This window comes from Lipotes vexillifer, unplaced genomic scaffold (genome assembly GCF_000442215.2).
Source record: "Lipotes vexillifer unplaced genomic scaffold, Lipotes_vexillifer_v1.1 scaffold412, whole genome shotgun sequence".
Classification (NCBI taxonomy): domain Eukaryota; kingdom Metazoa; phylum Chordata; class Mammalia; order Artiodactyla; family Lipotidae; genus Lipotes; species Lipotes vexillifer.
In genome coordinates, this window is record NW_006798464.1 from 2139164 (window position 1) to 2157992 (window position 18829).

At 36.3% G+C, this 18829-nt stretch overlaps 1 protein-coding gene across 7 annotated transcripts in view; it reads right to left on the reverse strand.

Annotated features, from left to right (window-relative positions):
- Window positions 1–18829, reverse strand: part of SEC11A (SEC11 homolog A, signal peptidase complex subunit) — a 55672-nt gene that overhangs the window by 14779 nt on the left and 22064 nt on the right. For 2 of the 7 annotated variants that reach the window (XM_007470564.1, XM_007470566.1), the window contains 2 exons: window positions 7282–7391; window positions 2349–2498 (listed from right to left, as the gene is read on the reverse strand). In XM_007470564.1, the coding sequence (XP_007470626.1) occupies window positions 2349–2498; window positions 7282–7391 (260 nt within the window). Of the gene's footprint in view, window positions 1–2348; window positions 2499–7281; window positions 7392–9545; window positions 9561–13310; window positions 13326–18829 lie in introns of those variants that run through there. The other 5 variants (XM_007470568.1, XM_007470567.1, XM_007470570.1 and 2 more) reach the window with 4 other exon arrangements.

Here is an 18829-nt window from a genome sequence, read left to right on the forward strand (position 1 = left end):
AACCAGCTTGAAAACGTTCAGGACACATTTACTACAAAAACTTAATCCAGGGCTTCCCTGGTGGCACAGTGGTTGAGAGTCTGCCTGCCGATGCAGGGGACACGGGTTCGTGTCCCGGTCCGGGAAGATCCCACATGCCGCGGAGCGGCTGGGCCCGTGAACCATGGCCGCTGAGCCTGCGTGTCTGGAGCCTGTGCTCCGCAATGGCAGAGGCCACAACAGTGAGAGGCCCACATACCGAAAAAAAAAACAAAAACAAAACTTAATCCATTTTGGTTGTCATTTGGTCCCATATTTAAGAACAATGTTAATACTATTAAATCAAATGATTATTACAACCAGGTATTTTAGTATTCCCCCCACCCCAAAAAAGGAAATTTGAAACTTCAGAAGATTAATAGGATCTGTTATTTAAACAGGCCTGCTAATTGAAGGCATCTCAAATGTTTAAAGTAAATGACCAATAATGTCAGATTAAAAACACCATACAGTTTAAAATGTTCACAATTCTGTTAAATTTAAGGAATCTGTAATGGATATATGTCAGTGAACCTGTCCTGAAACAAGATAACTGTTTTAAAATAAAAAACTTGGGACTTCCCTGGTGGCACAGTGGTTAAGAATCCAGTTGCCAATGCAGCGGACATGGGTTTGAGCCCTGGTCTGGGAAGATCCCACATGCAACGGAGCAACTAAGCCCGTGCACCACAACTACTGAGTCTGCGCTCTAGAGCCCGCAAGCCACAACTACTGAAGCCCGTGTGCCTAGAGCTGGTGCTCCACAACAAGAGAAGCCACCGCAATGAGAAGCACGTGCACCGCAACGAAGAGTAGCTCCCGCTTGCTGCAACTAGAGAAAGCCCATGCGCAGCAACGAAGACCCAATGCAGCCAAAAATAAAAATAAATAAATAAATAAATACCTATTCTAAAATAAATAACTCAATTTCAAAGGATCACACATAAAAATGGACAACTTCTGCTCTACCCAAAGCAGGGCGTGATTTTTTTCTGATAAATTCAGGGGAAAGTTGGTTTTGATTTGTTCACAACAGGCAGTGCTGGGAACAAAAACACAAATATACTTTGAGAATGTGGAAAACACTACCTGTACTGAATAAACCTTCACAATAAATAAAAGTAAAATTTAAAAAAACTAAGTTATTCCTTCCTAGTCACTAATAGAATGCAATATAAAAATTATAATTTTCCAATATACTGAAGTATGGAAAAAAAAGAGCAGTAAGATCTTTATTTTATCAGTGAAGAAAGAACTTTTCTAAGCTAGAATGTTTACAGGGATTTTTCAAAAAAACAGCTGACAATTCCCTCTTCTGGAAGTGAAGAATGTAAACTATTTGAGAGGGTGGTAAGCATGAGGTAGTATCTATTTAGGGCTTCCTCATACTCAAGAACCTACATCACTCCCACTGTTTTACTTCCCTCTGTATGTCCTCCAGAACACTCCCTTTTCCTTCCTTCTGAAAGTTTTCCTTAACTAGAAATACTACAGACTTGGAATGGAGGGGGTGAGGAATATGTAGCTGCACAGGGAAACATAGGCTTAGAGCCCAGAGATCTTTTTTTTTTTCCTGCATACTTTATTATTATTTTTTATTGAGGTATATAGTTGATTTACAATATTATATTAGTTTTCAGGTATACAACAGAGGGATCCAAAATTTTTACAGATTATACTCCATTTGAAGTTATCTTAAAATATTGAACCCAGAGATCTTATAGTTCATCTTCCTGAACCTCTTTCTACTACAGACAGGGAAACTGAGACCCAGAGAGGTGACATTTTTTGCTCGTTGTTATGTCCCTCCTCCACACCAGGGGATTCTCAAGGTTTTACATTTATCCTTTTCAATTCTAAAACGCAAGTGTCTATATTTACAAGAATAACTTAGATTTCAGAAATTTTCTTTGGAATTTGAAAAAGTTGACAAACTTATTCTTATTTAAAATATCTGTGAGATTGCCTTAAAGGTTTGTTTTTGAAAGGTTAGGGCTACCTCGTCCATTATACCAGAAGATTCTATTTGGGATCAACCTTTGTGTCATGTTTTTTCTGGGGCAATATACAGACAGTGTTACTGATCTGGTTGGGAAGTGGAAGGGAACCAAGAAAATCCTCCAGAAAAGTCTTCAGGGAAAAATGAATTACTAAATAAGTATTTAGTCTTCCAAATGTTCACCAAACCTTCAGACATTCATAAAAATGGACTGGAAGAAGGACCTAGGAGTTCCCCACCCTTTCTTAATCTTTAGGCTATCAAAATTAAATGCTGCAAACACTAAAACATAAAAATGTTTTAAAATAGAGAAGATATAGCTTGCACATACTTTTCATGAATCTTCAAGACTCGGTGAACTATAGGAATCTCTCTTCCTTCTATCCTAAAAACAACAATTTCTCCCACTCGTATGGGATCTTCAACTCGATTTGTTAGAAAGAGAAGATCTCCTCTATGAAATGCAGGTTCCATGCTGCCACTGGGAGGGAAAGAAGAATATAATAGCAAAAGAAAGCCTGAGATTAAATTTACTTTCAAAGTTAGATATGCAACAAACAATTAGAAGTATCACCTTTGGAATATACTTAATATCTTAACAAATATATCAACATAAAATGTGTATTGTCCTCCAAATATGGTTTCCTCAGACTAGTTATACTACAGGTTTCCTTTAGTTAATAGCCTTCATTAACCAGTTCCATTTCAACCATTACTATTCAAAGGAGCTTAAATTTTGAAAAGGGCAATGTTACTAATTCTTTAACCTTTTAAAATTTCAAGTGACAAACAATATAAAAGAGTGAACTTCATAATCACTGTCCTTATTCTCACTTCATCTGAAAATGCTAAAGATATTCAGATGAGAACTGGATCATCTTTTCCTGACATTTATAAAGATACAGACCAAGATGACCTTATGGTTTCAACCCAACAAGAAGGAAAAACAGCTCATCAAGTCAAAGAACAGTCAGCGACAGAGATAATGCTTGTGCTATCAATTTATTTATTTAAAAAAGAGAAACAAGAAACAAAACCAAGGATAAGAGCAGAGATTTTTGCCTAAGAATTTCAGAAACAAGCAAAGAATTCAATTCCATGGTAATTACTGATGACAAACGTCTAGAGTGTCTTCTTACCTTTCACCTGTTCTACCTTATACCAAGTTCTTCAAAGGTCCTAAGATATTTGCACTAATTAATGAAACTTTTCTTTCCATAAAGAAGTAGCCCATCAGTATTGTTTTCAGAAACTCAAGCTCCAGTTTTCATTAACAATAAATTTAGTAAGAAAAAATAGAAGACAAGGAATAAAATTCAATACAGCAAAAATGACAAAGTCTAAACACTTCTGTTTGAAGACTCTGGTCCCTCTACATACATAAGGGAATATGGCAGTGGTTCCCAAACTTTGGTGCACACAAGAATCACCTGGGAAACTTAAAAATCCCCACACTCAGGTCATATCTCAAACCACTTAAATCAGAATGTCTGTGGATGAGAGAAGCAGGCATCAGTATTCTGTAAAGATCCCAAGTGATTATAAATATGAGCAAAATTCGGGAACCACTAGAAATATGAATTTTCAGTACATGTTTATTCTTAAAAGTTTTGTTTAGGTTCCTCTTGGGGCAATGAGTTCCCTTTCTCAGAAGGTGTTCAGACAAAAGATAGAACATGTGTTTGGTGAAAATATTACAGAAGGTATTCTAGACATGAAATTTTCAAGTTTTTATTTTGGCTCTTTTTTAAAATCATTGACATCCTTTGTTCAAATAAAACCTTGCCTGAGGGGCTTCCCTGGTGGTGCAGTGGTTGAGAGTCTGCCTGCCGATGCAGGGGACACGGGTTCGTGCCCCGGTCTGGGAAGTTCCCACATGCCGCGGAGCGGCTGGGCCCGTGAGCCATGGCCGCTGGGCCTGCACATCTGGAGCCTGTGCTCTGCAACGGGAGAGGCCACAACAGTGAGAGGCCCGCATACCGGAAAAAGAAAAAAAAAAACCCTTGCCTGAAAATGATATAAATGAAACAGATAAAAGCTGAGTTGTTCTGGGTGAATGACTCATCTTTATTGAGCACTTATTATATGCAGAGTGCCAATTTTAAGAGTTTTTTTTAAAAAAACAATCTTCAGAACAACTCTATGATGTAGGTACTATTATTATCCCAACTTTATAGATAAGGAGACTGAGGCTTAGAATGGCCTAGAGTTGTAAATTAAAAAAATGATAAAGGTGAGATTTGAACCAAGGAGGTTCACTCTCACTGTGCTAAACTGCTTCTGAGATACTCTAGAATTTTAGGAGGAAGTATCATTATCATATTTGCATTTAAGAAACATCACTTCAGAAACTACAGAGTACACAGAAGACATTCAAATATTTATTGAATTGATGAGTAAACTGGAAAAGATGGGAAGGTAAATTGGGAGACCAGTTGTCCAGGCTATTACTTACAAGTGAATACTTGGTAATTATTAAAAGTGTTATTAAAAACATGGACACTGGAGAATGATAAGGGGAAAAGATTGAGAAAAGGATACACATACAGAATTACCTCAATTATGTAAGAAATAATATACATGAAAAAAGAGACTAAAATGTTAATTGTGATTATATCCCAGAACTATGGGTGACTTAGTTTCATCTAGATTTTTTTTGTGATTTCAACATTTCATATAATGAAAATATATTAACCTTTTTCTGATTATAAAAGCATTTTTTTAAAGGTCGTTACAACAGCCCAGACAGGAAATGAGGGCTTGAAATAGAATAACAGCAGGGAGGACAGCTAAAAAAGGGTAGAATAGAGAGAGGGATAATAACAAATTCAATGGCCAACTGGCTATGACAGAAGAGGGGATCAAGAATGACTCCTAGGTTTTTAACATTGGCAACTGAGCAGGTGGCCGTGACAGTCACAGAAATAGGAGGAAGAAGAACAGGTTTTTGGGAAAAGGAGATGAATTTTACTTTTATTAGGTGGAGTTTCAAATGCCTGGTCAACATCCAGATAGAGATGTTAGTGAGAAAACAAGAGTTAGATTCAGGGAATAAAGTTGGATTACAAAAAAAGAAAAGATTTAAAAATTCAGATACAGATGGCAATTAAAGACAGATAAAAGCATGTGGTAAGAGGATCATTAAAGAAATAACCAGGGGAAACTTTTTTAAAATTAAGTAAATTATTGATAAACTTCTTACTGTTATCTGATTAAACTATACTTTAAAATTTAATACATCAATCATGATCAATTTTATAAGAAGTTATATATAAATAATTTATATATAAATTAAACTGGGGAATTCCCGGGTGGTCCACCAATTAGGACTCCTCACTTCAACTGCAAGGGGCCCGGGTTCAATCCCTGGTGAGGGAACTAAGATCCCGCAAGCTGCGTGGCTTGGCCATAAATAAATAAAAATAAAAATAAATTAAACTGACTTCAGCTTCACAAAGGGGGAAAAAAATCAGTTTTCAATGTTCCCTGAAACTTCAGTTAATAAAATAAATAATAAGAAAGTATTTTTGTCTTTATCCCCAGTGGTTTCACGAAAGTCCTAAAAGTGGATTCTGAGTTGGCCTGAGTCCTCTGAGGCACATTTGGTTCCAGGTAAAAATTATATTCCTTGAAGTTTTATGAAATCACATAAATAACACCCAATCACATAAATTACCTTTCTCTAATGACTACTCCCTCCAGTCTTGACCAGATTCTCTTCTAATATGACCTGGTCTCTTTTCATTTTTTTTCTTTATTCCACACCAGCAATCAGAAAAGCTTAGTATACAAATAACCTAGCTACCAAATAACTTATCCAAACACTCCTTTTAAGCCCCAACTGATATTTTCAGGACCACCAAAATGTTCCACAGGTGCTTAGTCTAATCTCCTCTTCACTCCATCATTCCCAGTTTAAAGGTCATTAGACTGTACTTAAACATCTCCACTGAACAGAACTCAATCTGAAATAATTCCAGAAGAATCTCCAAAAGAAGCCTCCCTGGGCCTTCTCTCTACAGCTTTTCCCCACAGTGCCAATTAGTGTGGCTTCTCCTTCTGTTAGTGTTTGAACACTTCACAGATTGAAGCTCTCCACTGAGTTCAAGACTGAGAACTTAGGGCCACATAATTTTAAAACTGGAAGTCTTCTGACATCATCTAGGTCTAGCCTTCATTTTATAGATGAGGAAACTATGGTTCAGTCTATAAATGACTTGCCCAAGGGTGTAGTTAGACAATGAAAAAGCTAGAGACCCAAGTCTCTATACCCCTAGAATAGTACATTAAATGTTTTCCCAGGTAATAAACTCCAGACATTTCATTGGATCTCTAAAATCACAGTTGCATTTGATTACTAATAAATTCAGACCGAGGGTATGGGTATGAGTAAGGGAGGAGTAAGATACTGGAGACCCAGTGCTTCCAACCACTTGCTGCTGGAAGTATATCCTAGTATGACAATGAAAGAGTCAAATTCATCTTGTTAAGAATAATGTACTATTATCTAGACTTTAGGTAATGTTAATGATTCAATTTATTTTATATTTATACTCCATTATCTCCAGAAGAGACTTGAGATAGCTTACATAATTAAGCCCCAAATAAGATAGAACTACAATGATTCAATTAAATAACCAAGTGGTAATTCTCCAAAAATGAGTTGCTACATTAGGTTTTTAAATCCCTAAGAGTACGAGTACAAGGATAGGGAAGGAAGACAGTGGAGAAAAAAAAGCCAGTACTATTTGTCACTTTAAGAGATGGCATTAATATACTCAGAATTCCTGAAGTCTATTTAGAAGTGATATTTAAAGGTCAGCAGAAAACATGGAAATAATTAGTGATGATTCTATACTGACACTGAAAACATGCTGCAGAAAAATTCTTAATTTGTAAAGATGATATATAATCTTGTAAATCTTGTAAATTAAATTTCCTGATATTCCAAAGTAAAGAATGTAAGAATACAGAAGGATTTCAGGAAAATAAAGTATACTGAAACACTTTCTTAACAGATGTGCCAAAAATAAAGCTCACATAAACATTTCATAGAAAAGTCATGAGCCCTTTGGGATCTGAATGGAAAGTGCCTAACAAGGTTTAGAATTTCTCACAATTGAGAAAGACTAACAAATTTTCTTCCAGGCCCTCTTCTGGGAAAGAGCAGTGTCTAAAGGAATGACATATCAGTTATTAAACATTTCAATTTTTCTCCCAAGTAATGCCATGCAATTCCATGCCTTGAAAAGAAAAACTGTTACCTGAGCACCACTACAATTGGACTTTCACTTCCAGTTATGACCATTAACCCCTTCCAGATCATTAGTGCCGAGGAGACAATCATTCCAAAATTTAGGACTTGATAATAGAGCTGTAAGAACAAGAGAAGATATCAGATCCATAATTATCCTCGCCTAGGAAAGCACTGAGTAGTACCAATTTTAAAGTTTTAAGTAGTACTATTAGGGCACCTGAAGTTCTAAGAAACTCTTTAAAATACTGTAATAATTACACCATCAGCATCCCAGAACATCCCCACCCACTCACCCAAAGAACCTTGCTGTTTTGTTTGCTAAAACACATTACATTTATATAACATTATTTTCAGAACTTTTCACATAAATTATTTCACTTGGGCTTCACGACCATTCAGCTTAAATTCAATCACATACATGACACATACCACCCAACAGCAACATACCTCTGCTTCTAAACTCTAATACTTACTTTTCTACAATACTTATCCCTTGATAATTATGGGCTATTCAATGACATTTAACTTGACCCCTCATTTTACAGCTGAGGAAACTTAGTCTCAGAAAGGAAATGACTTAACAAAGTCATATAGCTTGTCAGTCACATAGTTAGGACTTGAAGGCCAGCCTTATGTCCTACAAAATTTACACTGCTCAACAAATTGTAAAATTCTATGACTTAGATAAGCAAAGGTATTTCAAGTAAGGGAAACATATGAGCTAACTGTGTTGGACTAATGCTGGATAATGAATAAAAGTAGAGAGGATGACTGGACACCATGGCAGACAGTTCAGGAGAGGAAAAGATGGTGCTGGAGAGCAGTGACAGAAATCTGAAAAAGCATATTAAGCTCAGATTATGAAGACCCCTGAATGTATGAACGAAAATGTGAACTTATAAAGACAGTCATAAAATACTTTAAAGTGAAAAAACAGAAGTTTCAAAAATATGTCCAATGTTAAGTTCACTTTTGTTATTTTAAAAAATATATGTGCTGGGACTTCCCTGGCAGTCCAGTGATTAAGACTCCACGCTTCCACTGCAGGGGGCACAGGTCACAGGTTCGATCCCTGGTAGGGGACTAAGATCCTGCATGTTGTGTGGTGCGGCAAAAAAAATTATTTACATATATATATATATATATATATATATATATATATATATATACATACACACATATATATATATATATATACACACACACATATATATATGAGCATATGGGCATTCTACAAGACAACTGTTATAGTCTTCAAAAATTCAATGCCACGAAAATAAAGGTGGGGTACTGGACTAAAGAGATGTAATAACCAAATGTAACGCATAAACTCTGGTTAGATCTTGGTTCAAAAGAATAAAATGCATATAAGAAAAAACCCTAACTATAAAAGACATTTTGGGGTCAACTGGGGAACCTCAAATTATGACTTAAATGATACTAGGAAATTAGTGTTAATTTTCTTACATGTGATAATGGTATTGTGGTATGTAGGACACTGTCACTCGTAAGAGATGCATGCTTAGCAGTAATTAGCTAGTAGTAGTAGTTAAGGGTGAACTGTCGTATCTGCAATTTGTTTCAAAGGATTCAGAAAAAATTACATATATATATACACACACACACACATACACATAAGTACATACAAAGCAAATATGGAAAAATGTTAAAAACTGTTAAACCTGTGATAGCTTACAGGTGTTTGCTGTACTATTTCAAGCTTTTTTTTAGCTTTATTGAGGTATAACTGACAAATAAAATTGTTAACATATTTAATAGTCATAGTACAATGTGATGATTTGATATACCTTGTGAAAGAATTCCCCCAAGTTAATTAACACATTCATCACCTCACATATTTACCTTTTTTTTTTCCTTGGGGGCGGGGGTGATACCTTTCAATTTTTCTTATTTTTTAAAGTATAGACAAAACTGGAAGAAAATAAACTGGTTACACCTGGGGTTACAATACCAGGCAATTTTGTTTCATTTGTTTATCCACATTTTCTTCTTTTCTCCTTTTTAATTTTTATTTTTATCAAAAGGTTACAGAGTCAAGAGATACATATATTTTTTAAAAAACCCTGCATATCCTGGCCATGGCAGGCCACCCCCAGCAATCATTTTCATCTCTTTTAGCTATTTTACCCTCATGCTTCTAAAAATTAATTACTTCTCTTTTCATAAATTTGGAACATCATCTATAAACTATTTATTATGATGAGGATTTTAGCTCTCATACCATTTTCTACTTTTTCCCCTGCAATTAACCTGTCTTTCCTGCATACTCTAAAAAAAGGTTTCAGGTTGCATATTATTATAAACGTATAGTTAATCTCTGGATGCACACACAAGAAACTGGGGACACTGGCTGCCTTTAGAAAGAGGAACTGGAACTCAAGGTGGAAGGAAAATTCTTTCCAATATATATGAGCATGTTTTTTAAGTTCTTACTAAATGCAAGTATCACCTATTCAAAAATAAGTTGTTTAGGTTTTTTTCCTTAAGTCCATGTTAATGGCCAGAACATACTTCCAACGAAGTATGACATAATCTATCAACATAACATCATGCACAAAGGAAGAAAGAAAATACGGACGTTTTCTTATGGACACTTAGAAATACCTGCTGTTCTTTGAGTAATACAGTAATATGACTATACAGGTATGATTTGAAACCTAGTTTGACACTCCCATTTATGGTGAGAAAACTGAGGCACAGAGAAGCTAAGAAGCACTCATGGCTGCACAGCTCTTGGCAGGCAGAGTAGCAACTAAAACTTAGGTCTCCTAAATTCCATCTCAAGATGGTAGCTTTTTTGTTTTTTTAATAGATCTTTATTGGAGTATAATTGCTTCACAATACTGTTAGTTTCTGTTGCACAACAAAGCAAATCAGCCATATGCATACACGTCTCCACATCCCCTCCCTCCTGAGCCTCCCTATCCCACCCCTCCAGGTCACCGCAAAGCAGCAAGCCGACTTCCCTGTGCTATGCTGCTGCTTCCCACCAGCCAACTACTTTACATTCCATAGTGTATATATGTCAATGCTACTCTCACTTCACGCCAGCTTCGCCCTCCCACCCCATGTCCTCCAGTCCATTTTCTATGTCTACCTCTTTATTCCTGCCCTGCAACTAGGTTCATCAGTACCTTTTTTTTTTTTTTTTTTAGATTCCATATATATTTGTTAGCATATGGTATTTCTTTTTCTCTTTCTGACTTACTTCACTCTGTATGACAGACTCTAGGTCCACCCACCTAACTACAAATGACTCAATAACTTTTTATGGCTGACTAATATTCCATTGCATATATGTGCAACATCTTTATCCATTCATCTGTCAATGGACATTTATGTTGCTTCCACGTCCTGGCTATTGTTAACAGTGCTGCAATGAACACTGTGGTACATATCTTCTTCTGAATTATGGTTTTCTCAGGGTATATGCCCAGTAGTGGGATTGCTGGGTCATATGGTAGTGCTACTTTTAGTTTTTTAAGGAAACTCCATACTGTTTTTCATAGTGGTTGTATCAATTTACATCCCCACCAACAGTGCAAGAGGGTTCCCTTTTCACCACACCCTTTCCATCATTTATTGTTTCTAGATTTTTTGATAATGGCCATTCTGGCTGGCATGAGGTGATACCTCATTGTAGTTTTTGATTTGCATTTCTCTAATAATTAGCGATGTTGAGCATCTTTTCATATGCCTCTTGGTCATCTGTATGTCTTCCTTGGTGAACTGTCTATTGAGGTCTTCCGCCCATTCTTTAACTGGATTGTTTTTTGATATCGTGTTCCATGAGCTGTTTGTGTATTTTGGAGATTAATCCTTTGTCTGTTGTTTCATTTGCAAGTATTTTCTCCCATTCTGAGGGCTCTCTTTTTTGTCTTGTGTATGGTTTCCTTTGCTGTGCAAAAGCTTATAAGTTTAATTAAGTCCCATTTGTTTATTTTTGTTTTTCCGTTACTCTAGGAGGTGGGTCAAAAAAGATCTTGCTGTGGTTTATGTCAAAGAGTGTTTTTCCTATGTTTTCCTCTAAGAGTTTTATAGTGCCTGGTCTTACATTTAAGTCCTTAATCCATTTGGAGTTTATTTTTGTGTATGGTGTTAGGGAGTGTTCTAATTTCTTTTACATGCAGCTGTCCAGATTTCCCAGCACCACTTATTGAAGAGGCTATCTTTTCTCCACTGTATGTTTTTGCCTCTTTTGTCGTAAATTAGGTGCCCATATGTGCACAGGTTTATCTGGGCATTCTATCTAGTACCACTGATCTATATTTGTTTTTGTGCCAGTACCATACTGCCTTGATTACTGTAGCTTTGTGGTATAGTTTGAAGTCGGGGAGCCTGATTCCTCCACCTGCATTTTCCTTTCTCAAGAATGCTTTGGCTATTCAGGGTCTTTTGTGTTTCCATACGAATTGTAAAATTTTTTGTTCTAATTCTGTGAAGAATGCCATTGGTAGTTTGATAGGGATTGCACTGAATCTGTAGATTGCCTTGGATAGTATAGTCATTTTCACAATATTGATTCTTCCAATCCAAGAACATGGTCTATTTCTCCATCTGTTTATGTCATCTTTGATTTCTTTCATCAGTGTCTTATAGTTTTCTGAGTACACCTCCTTAGGCAGGTTTATTCCCTAGGTATTTTATTCTTTTTCTGGCAATGGTAAATGGGAGTGCGTCCTTAATTTCTCTGATTTTTCGTTGTTGGTATATAAGAATGCCAGAGATTTCTGTGTATTAATTTTGTATCCTGCAACCTTACCAAATTCACTGATTAGCTCTAGGAGTTTTCTGGTGGCATCTTTAGGATTTTCTATGTATAGTATCATGTCATCAGCAAACAGAGACAGTTTTACTTATTTTCCAGTTTCTATTCCTTTTATTTCTTTTTCTTCTCTGATTGCCGTGGCTAAGACTTACAAAACTATGTTGAATAATAGTGGTGAGAGTGGACATCCTTGAATTGTTCCTGATCTTAGTGGAAATGCTTTCAGTTTTTCACCATTGAGTATGATGCTTGCTGTGGGTTTGTCATATATGGCTTTTATTATGTTGAGGTAGATTCCCTCTTTCCCACTTTCTGGAGAGTTTTTATCATAAATGGGTGTTGAATTTTGTCAAAAGCTTTTTCTGCATCTATTGAGATGATCATATGGTTTTTATCCTTCAGTTCGTTAACGTGGTGTATCACATTGATTGATCTGCATATATTGAAGAATCCTTGCATCCCTGGGATAAATCCCACTTGATCATGGTGTATGACCCTTTTAATGTGCTGTTAGGTTCTGTTTGCTAGTATTTTGTTCAGGATTTTTACATCTATGTTCACCAGAGACGTTGGTCTATAATTTCCTTTTTTTGTGATATCTTTTTCTGGTTTTGGTATCAGGGTGATGGTGGCTTCGTAGAATCAATTTGGGAGTGTTTCTCCCTCTGCAATTTTTTGGAAGAGTTTGAGAAGTATCAGTGTTAGGTCTTTTCTAAATGTTTGATAGAATTCGCCTGTGAAGCCATCTGATCCTGGACTTTTGTCTGTTGGAAGATTTTGAATTATGGTTTCAATTTCACTACTTGTGATAGGTCTGTTTATATTTTCTAATTCTTCCTGGTTCAGTCTTGGAAAGTTGTACCTTTCCAAAAATTTGTCCGTTTCTTCGTGGTTGTCCATTTTATTGGCATATAGTTGTTTGTAGTAGCCTCTTATAATCCTTTGTATTTCTGTAATGTCGGCTGTGATTTCTCCTTTTTCATTTCTAATTTCATTGATTTGTGTCCTCTCCTTTTCTAGATGAGTCTAAGGGTTTATCAATTTTGTTTATCTTCTCAAAGAACCAGCTTTTAGTTTTATTGATTTTTGCTATTGTTTTCTTCATTTCTATTTCATTTACTTCTGCTCTGATCTTTATGATTTCTTTCCTTCTACTGACTTTGGGTTTTCTTTGTTCTTCTTTCCCTAGTTTAGGGTTTCCTTGAGATTTTTCTTATTTCTTGAGGTGAGGTTGTATTGCTATAAACTTCCCTCTTAGAATTCCTTTTGCTGTGTCCCACAGGTTTTGGGTCATTGTGTTTTCATTGTCATTTCTTTCTATGTATTTTTTAATTTCTTCTTTGATTTCTTCAGCGATCTCTTGGCTATTTAGTTGCACACTGTTTAGCCTCCATGTATTTGTGTTTTTTAGTTTTTTTCCTGTAATTGTTTTCCAATGTCATAGTGTTGTGGTCAGAAAAGATGCTTGATATTATTTCAATTTTCTTAAATTTACTGAGGCTTGATTTGTGACCCAAGATGTGATCTATCCTGGAGAATGTTCCATGTGCACTTGAAAAGCAAGTGTATTCTGCCACTTTTGGGTGGAATGTCCTATAAATATCAATTAGACCTATCTGGTCTATTGTGTCATTTAAAGCTTGTGTTTCCTTATTAATTTTCTGTTTGGATGATCTGTACATTGGTGTAACTGGGCTGTTAAAGTCCCCTACTATTATTGTGTTACTGTCGATTTCTCCTTTCATGGTTGTTAGCATTTGCCTTATGTACTGAGGTGCTCCCATGTTGGGTGCATAAACATTTATATCTTCGTCTTAGATTGATCCTTTGATTATTACATAGTATCCCTCCTTATCTCTTGTAACTGTCTTTAATTTAAAGTCTATTTTATCTGATATGAGTATTGCTACTCCAGCTTTCTTTTGATTTCCATTTGCTTGGAATATCTTTTTCCATCCCTTCACTTTCAGTCTGTATTGTGTCCCTAGGTCTGAAGTGGGCATCTTGCAGACAGCATATATATGGGCCTTGTTTTCGTATCCATTCAGCTAGTCTGTGTCTTTTGGTTGGGACATTTAATCCATTTGCATTCAAGGTTATTGTCGATATGAATGTTCCTAATACATTTTCTTGTTTTCGGTTTGTTTTTGTGGGTCTTTTTCTTCTCCTGTGTTTCCCACTTAGAGAAGTTTCTTCAGCATTTGTTACAAAGCTGGTTTGGTGGTGCTGAATTCTCTTAGCTTCTGCTTGTCTGAAAAGCTTTTGACTATCCATCGAATCTGAATGACATCCTTGCTGGGTAGAGTAATCTTGGTTGTAGGTTTTTCTCTTTCATCAGTTTAAGTATATCCTTCCATTCCCTTCTTTTTTTTTTTTAAACATTTATTTATATACTTATTTCTGAAATTTATTTAAGTTCTTTTTTTATACAGGTTATTATTAGTTATCCATTTTATACATATTAGTGTATATGTGTCAATCCCAATCTCCCAATTCATCACACCACCACCACCCCCTGCCACCTTCCTCTCTTGGTGTCACCCCCCCGCCACTTTCCCCCCTTGGTGTCCATACGTTTTTTCTCTACATCTGTGTCTCAATTTCTACCCTGAAAACCAGTTCATCTGTACCATTTTTCTAGGTTCCACATATATGCATTAATAAATGATATTTGTTTTTCTCCTTCTAACTTACTTCACTCTGTATGACAGTCACTAGATTCATCCACATCTTTACAAATGACCCAAATCCTTTCCTTTTTATGGCTGAGTAAAATTCCATTGCATATATGTACCGACTCTTTGTTTTTTTTGTGTGTGTTTGGTTCGCGAGACTCTCACTGTTGTGGCCTCTCCTGTTGCGGAGCACAGGCTCCAGACGTGCAGGCTCACTGGCGATGGCTCACAGGCCCAGCCACTCTGCGGCATGTGGGATCTTCCCAGACCAGGGCACGAACCCGTGTCCCCTGCACTGGCAGGCAGACTCTCAACCACTGCACCACCAGGGAAGACCTGTACAGCATCTTCTTTATCCATTTGTCTGCCAGTGGGTATTTAGGTTGCTTCCATGTCCTGGCTATTGTCAATAGTGCTGCAGTGACCACTGTGGTACATGTGTCTTTTTGAATTATGCTTTCCTCTGGGTATATGCCCAGTAGTGGAATTGCTGAGCCAAATGGTAATTCTATTTTTAGTTTTCTAAGGAACCTCCACACTGTTCTCCATAGTGGCTGTATCAATTTACATTCCCACCAACAGTGCAAGAGGGTTCCCTTTTCTCCACACCTTGTCCAGCATTTGTTGTTTGTAGATTTTCTGATGATGCCCATTCTAACTGGTATGAGGTGATACCTCATTGTAGTTTTGATTTGCATTTCTCTAATAATTAGTGATGTTGAGCAGCTTTTCATGTGCTTCTTCGCCATCTGTATGTCTTCTTTGGAGAAATGTCTATTTAGGTCTTCTGCCCATTTTTGGATTGGGATTTTTTTTTTTAATATTGAGCTGCATGAGCTGTTTATATATTTTGGAGATTAATCTTTTCTCCATTGATTCATTTGCAAATATTTTCTCCCATTCTGAGGGTTGTCTTTTCATCTTGTTTGTAGTTTCCTTTGCTGTGCAAAAGCTTGTAAGTTTCATTAGGTCCCAGTTTATTTTTCTTTTTATTTCCATTACTCTAGGAGGTGAATCAAAAAAGACCTTGCTGTGATTTATGTCAAAGAGTGTGTTCCTATATTTTCCTCTAAGAGTTTTATCGTGTCTGGTCTTACATTTAGGTCTCTAATCCATTTTAAGTTTATTTTTGTGTATGGTGTTCAGGAGTGTTCTAATTTATTTTACATGTAGCTGTCCAGTTTTCCCAGCACCACTTATTGAAGACATTGTCTTTTCTCCATTTATATCCTTGCCTCCTTTGTCATAGATTAGTTGATGATAGGTGGGTGGGTTTATCCCTGGGCTTTCTATCCTGTTCCATTAATCTATGTTTCTGTTTTTGTGCCAGTACCATATTGTCTTGATTACTGTAGCTTTGTAGTATAGTCTGAAGTCAGGGAGTCTGATTCCTCCAGCTCCTTTTTTTCACCCTCAAGACTGCTTTGGTTATTCGAGGTCTTTTGTGTCTCCAGACAAATTTTAAGATTTTTTGTTCTCGTTCTGTAAAAAGTGCCATTGGTAATTTGATAGGGACTCCACTGAATCAGTGGATTGCTTTGGGTAGTATAGTCATTTTCACAATATTGATTCTTCCAATCCAAGAACATGGCATATCTCTCCTTTTGTTTGTATCATCTCTAATTTCTTTCATCATTGTCTCATAGTTTGCTGCGTACAGGTGTTTTGTCTCTCTAGGTAGGTTTATTCCTAGGTATTTTATTCTTTCTGTTGCAATGGTAAATGGGAGTGTTTCCTTAATTTCTCTTTCAGATTTTTCATCATTAGTGTATAGGAATGCAAGAGATTTCTGTGCATTAATTTTGTATCCTGCAACTTACCCAAATTCACTGATTAGCTCTAGTAGTTTTCTAGTGCCATCTTTAGGATTCTCTATGTATAGTATCATGTCACCTGTAAACAGTGACAGCTTTACTTCTTCTTTTCTGATTTGTATTCCTTTTTTCTTTTTCTTCTGTGATTGCCATGGCTAGGACTTCCAAAACTATGTTGAATAATAGTGGTGAGAGTGGACATCCTTGTCTTGTTCCTGATCTTAGAGGAAATGCTTTCAGGTTTTCACCATTGAGGATGACATCTGCTGTGGGTTTGTCATATATGGCCTTTATTAGGTTGAGGTAGGTTCCCTCTATGCCCACCTTCTGGAGAGTTTTTATCATAAATGGGTGTTGAATTTTGTGAAAAACATTTCCTGCATCTATCAAGATGATCATATGGTTTTTATTCTTCCATTTGTTAATATGGTATATCACATTGATTGATTTGCGTATATTGAAGAAGCCTTGCATCCCTGGGATAAATCCCATTTGATCATGGTGTATGATCCTTTTAATGTGTTCCTGGATTCTGTTTGCTGGTACTGTGTTGAGGATTTTTGCATCTATATTCGTCAGTGATATTGGTCTGTAATTTTCTTTTTCTGTAGTATCTTTGGTTTTGGTATCAGGGTGATGGTGGCCTCACAGAATGAGTTTGGGAGTGTTCCTTCCTCTGCAGTTTTTTGGAAGAGTATGAGAAGGATGGGTGTTAGTTCTTCTCTAAATGTTTGATAGAATTCACCTGTGAAGCCATCTGGTCCTGGACTTTTATTTGCTGGAAGATTTTAAATCACAATTTCAATTTCATTACTTGTGATTGGTCTGTTCATATTTTCTATTTCTTCCTGGTTCAGTCTTGGAAGGTTAAACCTTTCTAAGAATTTGTCCATTTCTTCCAGGTTGTCCATTTTTCTGGCATAAGAGTTGCTTGTAGTAGTCTCTTAGGATGCTTTGTATTGCTGTGGTGTCTCTTGTAACGACTCCTTCTTCATTTCTAATTTTATTGATTTAAGTCCTCTTCCTCTTTTTCTTGATGAGTTTGGCTAATGGTTTGTCAATTTTGTTTATCTTCTCAAAGAATCAGCTTTTAGTTTTATTGATCTTTGCTATTGTTTTCTTTTTTCTATTTCATTTATTTCTGATCTGATCTTTATGATTTCTTTCCTTCTACTAATTTTGGGTTTTGTTTGTTCTTCTTTCTCTAGTTCCTTTAGGTATAAGGTTAGATTGTTTATTTGAGATGTTTGTTGTTTCTTGAGGTAGGATTGTATTGCTATAAACTTTCCTCTTAGAACTGCTTTTGCTGCATCCCACAGGCTTTGGCTTTTCGTTATCATTTGTCGCTAAGTATTTTTTGATTTCCTCTTTGATTTCTTCAGTGATCTCTTGGTTATTCAGTAATGTATTGTTTAGCCTCCATGTGTTTGTGTTTTTTACGTCTTTTTCCCTGTAATTGATTTCTAATCTCAGATCATTGTGGCCAGAAAAAATGCTTGATATAATTTCAATTTTCTTAAATTTACTGAGGCTTGATTTGTGACCCAAGATGTGATCTATCCTGGAGAATGTTCCATGTGCACTTGAGAAGAAAGTGTAATCAGCTGTTTTGGGATAGAATGTCCTATATATATCAATTAAATCTATCTGGTCTACTCTGTCATTTAAAGCTTTTGTATCCTTATTAATTTTCTGTTTGGATGATCTGTCCATTGGTGTCAGTGAGGTGCTAAAGTCCCCTACTATTATTGTGTTACTGTCGATTTCCTCTTTTATAGCTGTTAGAGTTGCCTTCGGTATTGAGGTGCTCCTATGTTGGGTGCACATATATTTATAACTGTTATATCTTCTTCTTGGATTGATCCCTTGATCATTATGTAGTGTCCTTCCTTGTCTCTTGTAACATTCTTTATTTTAAAGTCTATTTTATCTGATATGAATATTGCTACTCCAGCTTTCTTTTGATTTCCATTTGCATGGAATATCTTTTTCCATCCCCTCACTTTCAGTCTGTATGTGCCCCTAGGTCTGAAGTGGGTCTCTTGTAGATGGTATATATGTGGGTCTTGTTTTTGTATCTACTCAGCGAGCTTGTGTCTTTTAGCTGGAGCATTTAATCTATTCACGTTTGAGGTAATTATAGATATGTATGTTCCTATTACCGTTTTCTTGATTGTTTTGGGTTTGTTTTTGTAGGTCCTTTTCTTCTCTTGTGTTTCCCACTTAGAGAAGTTCCTTTAGCATTTGTTGTAGAGCTGGTTTGGTGGTGCTGAGTTC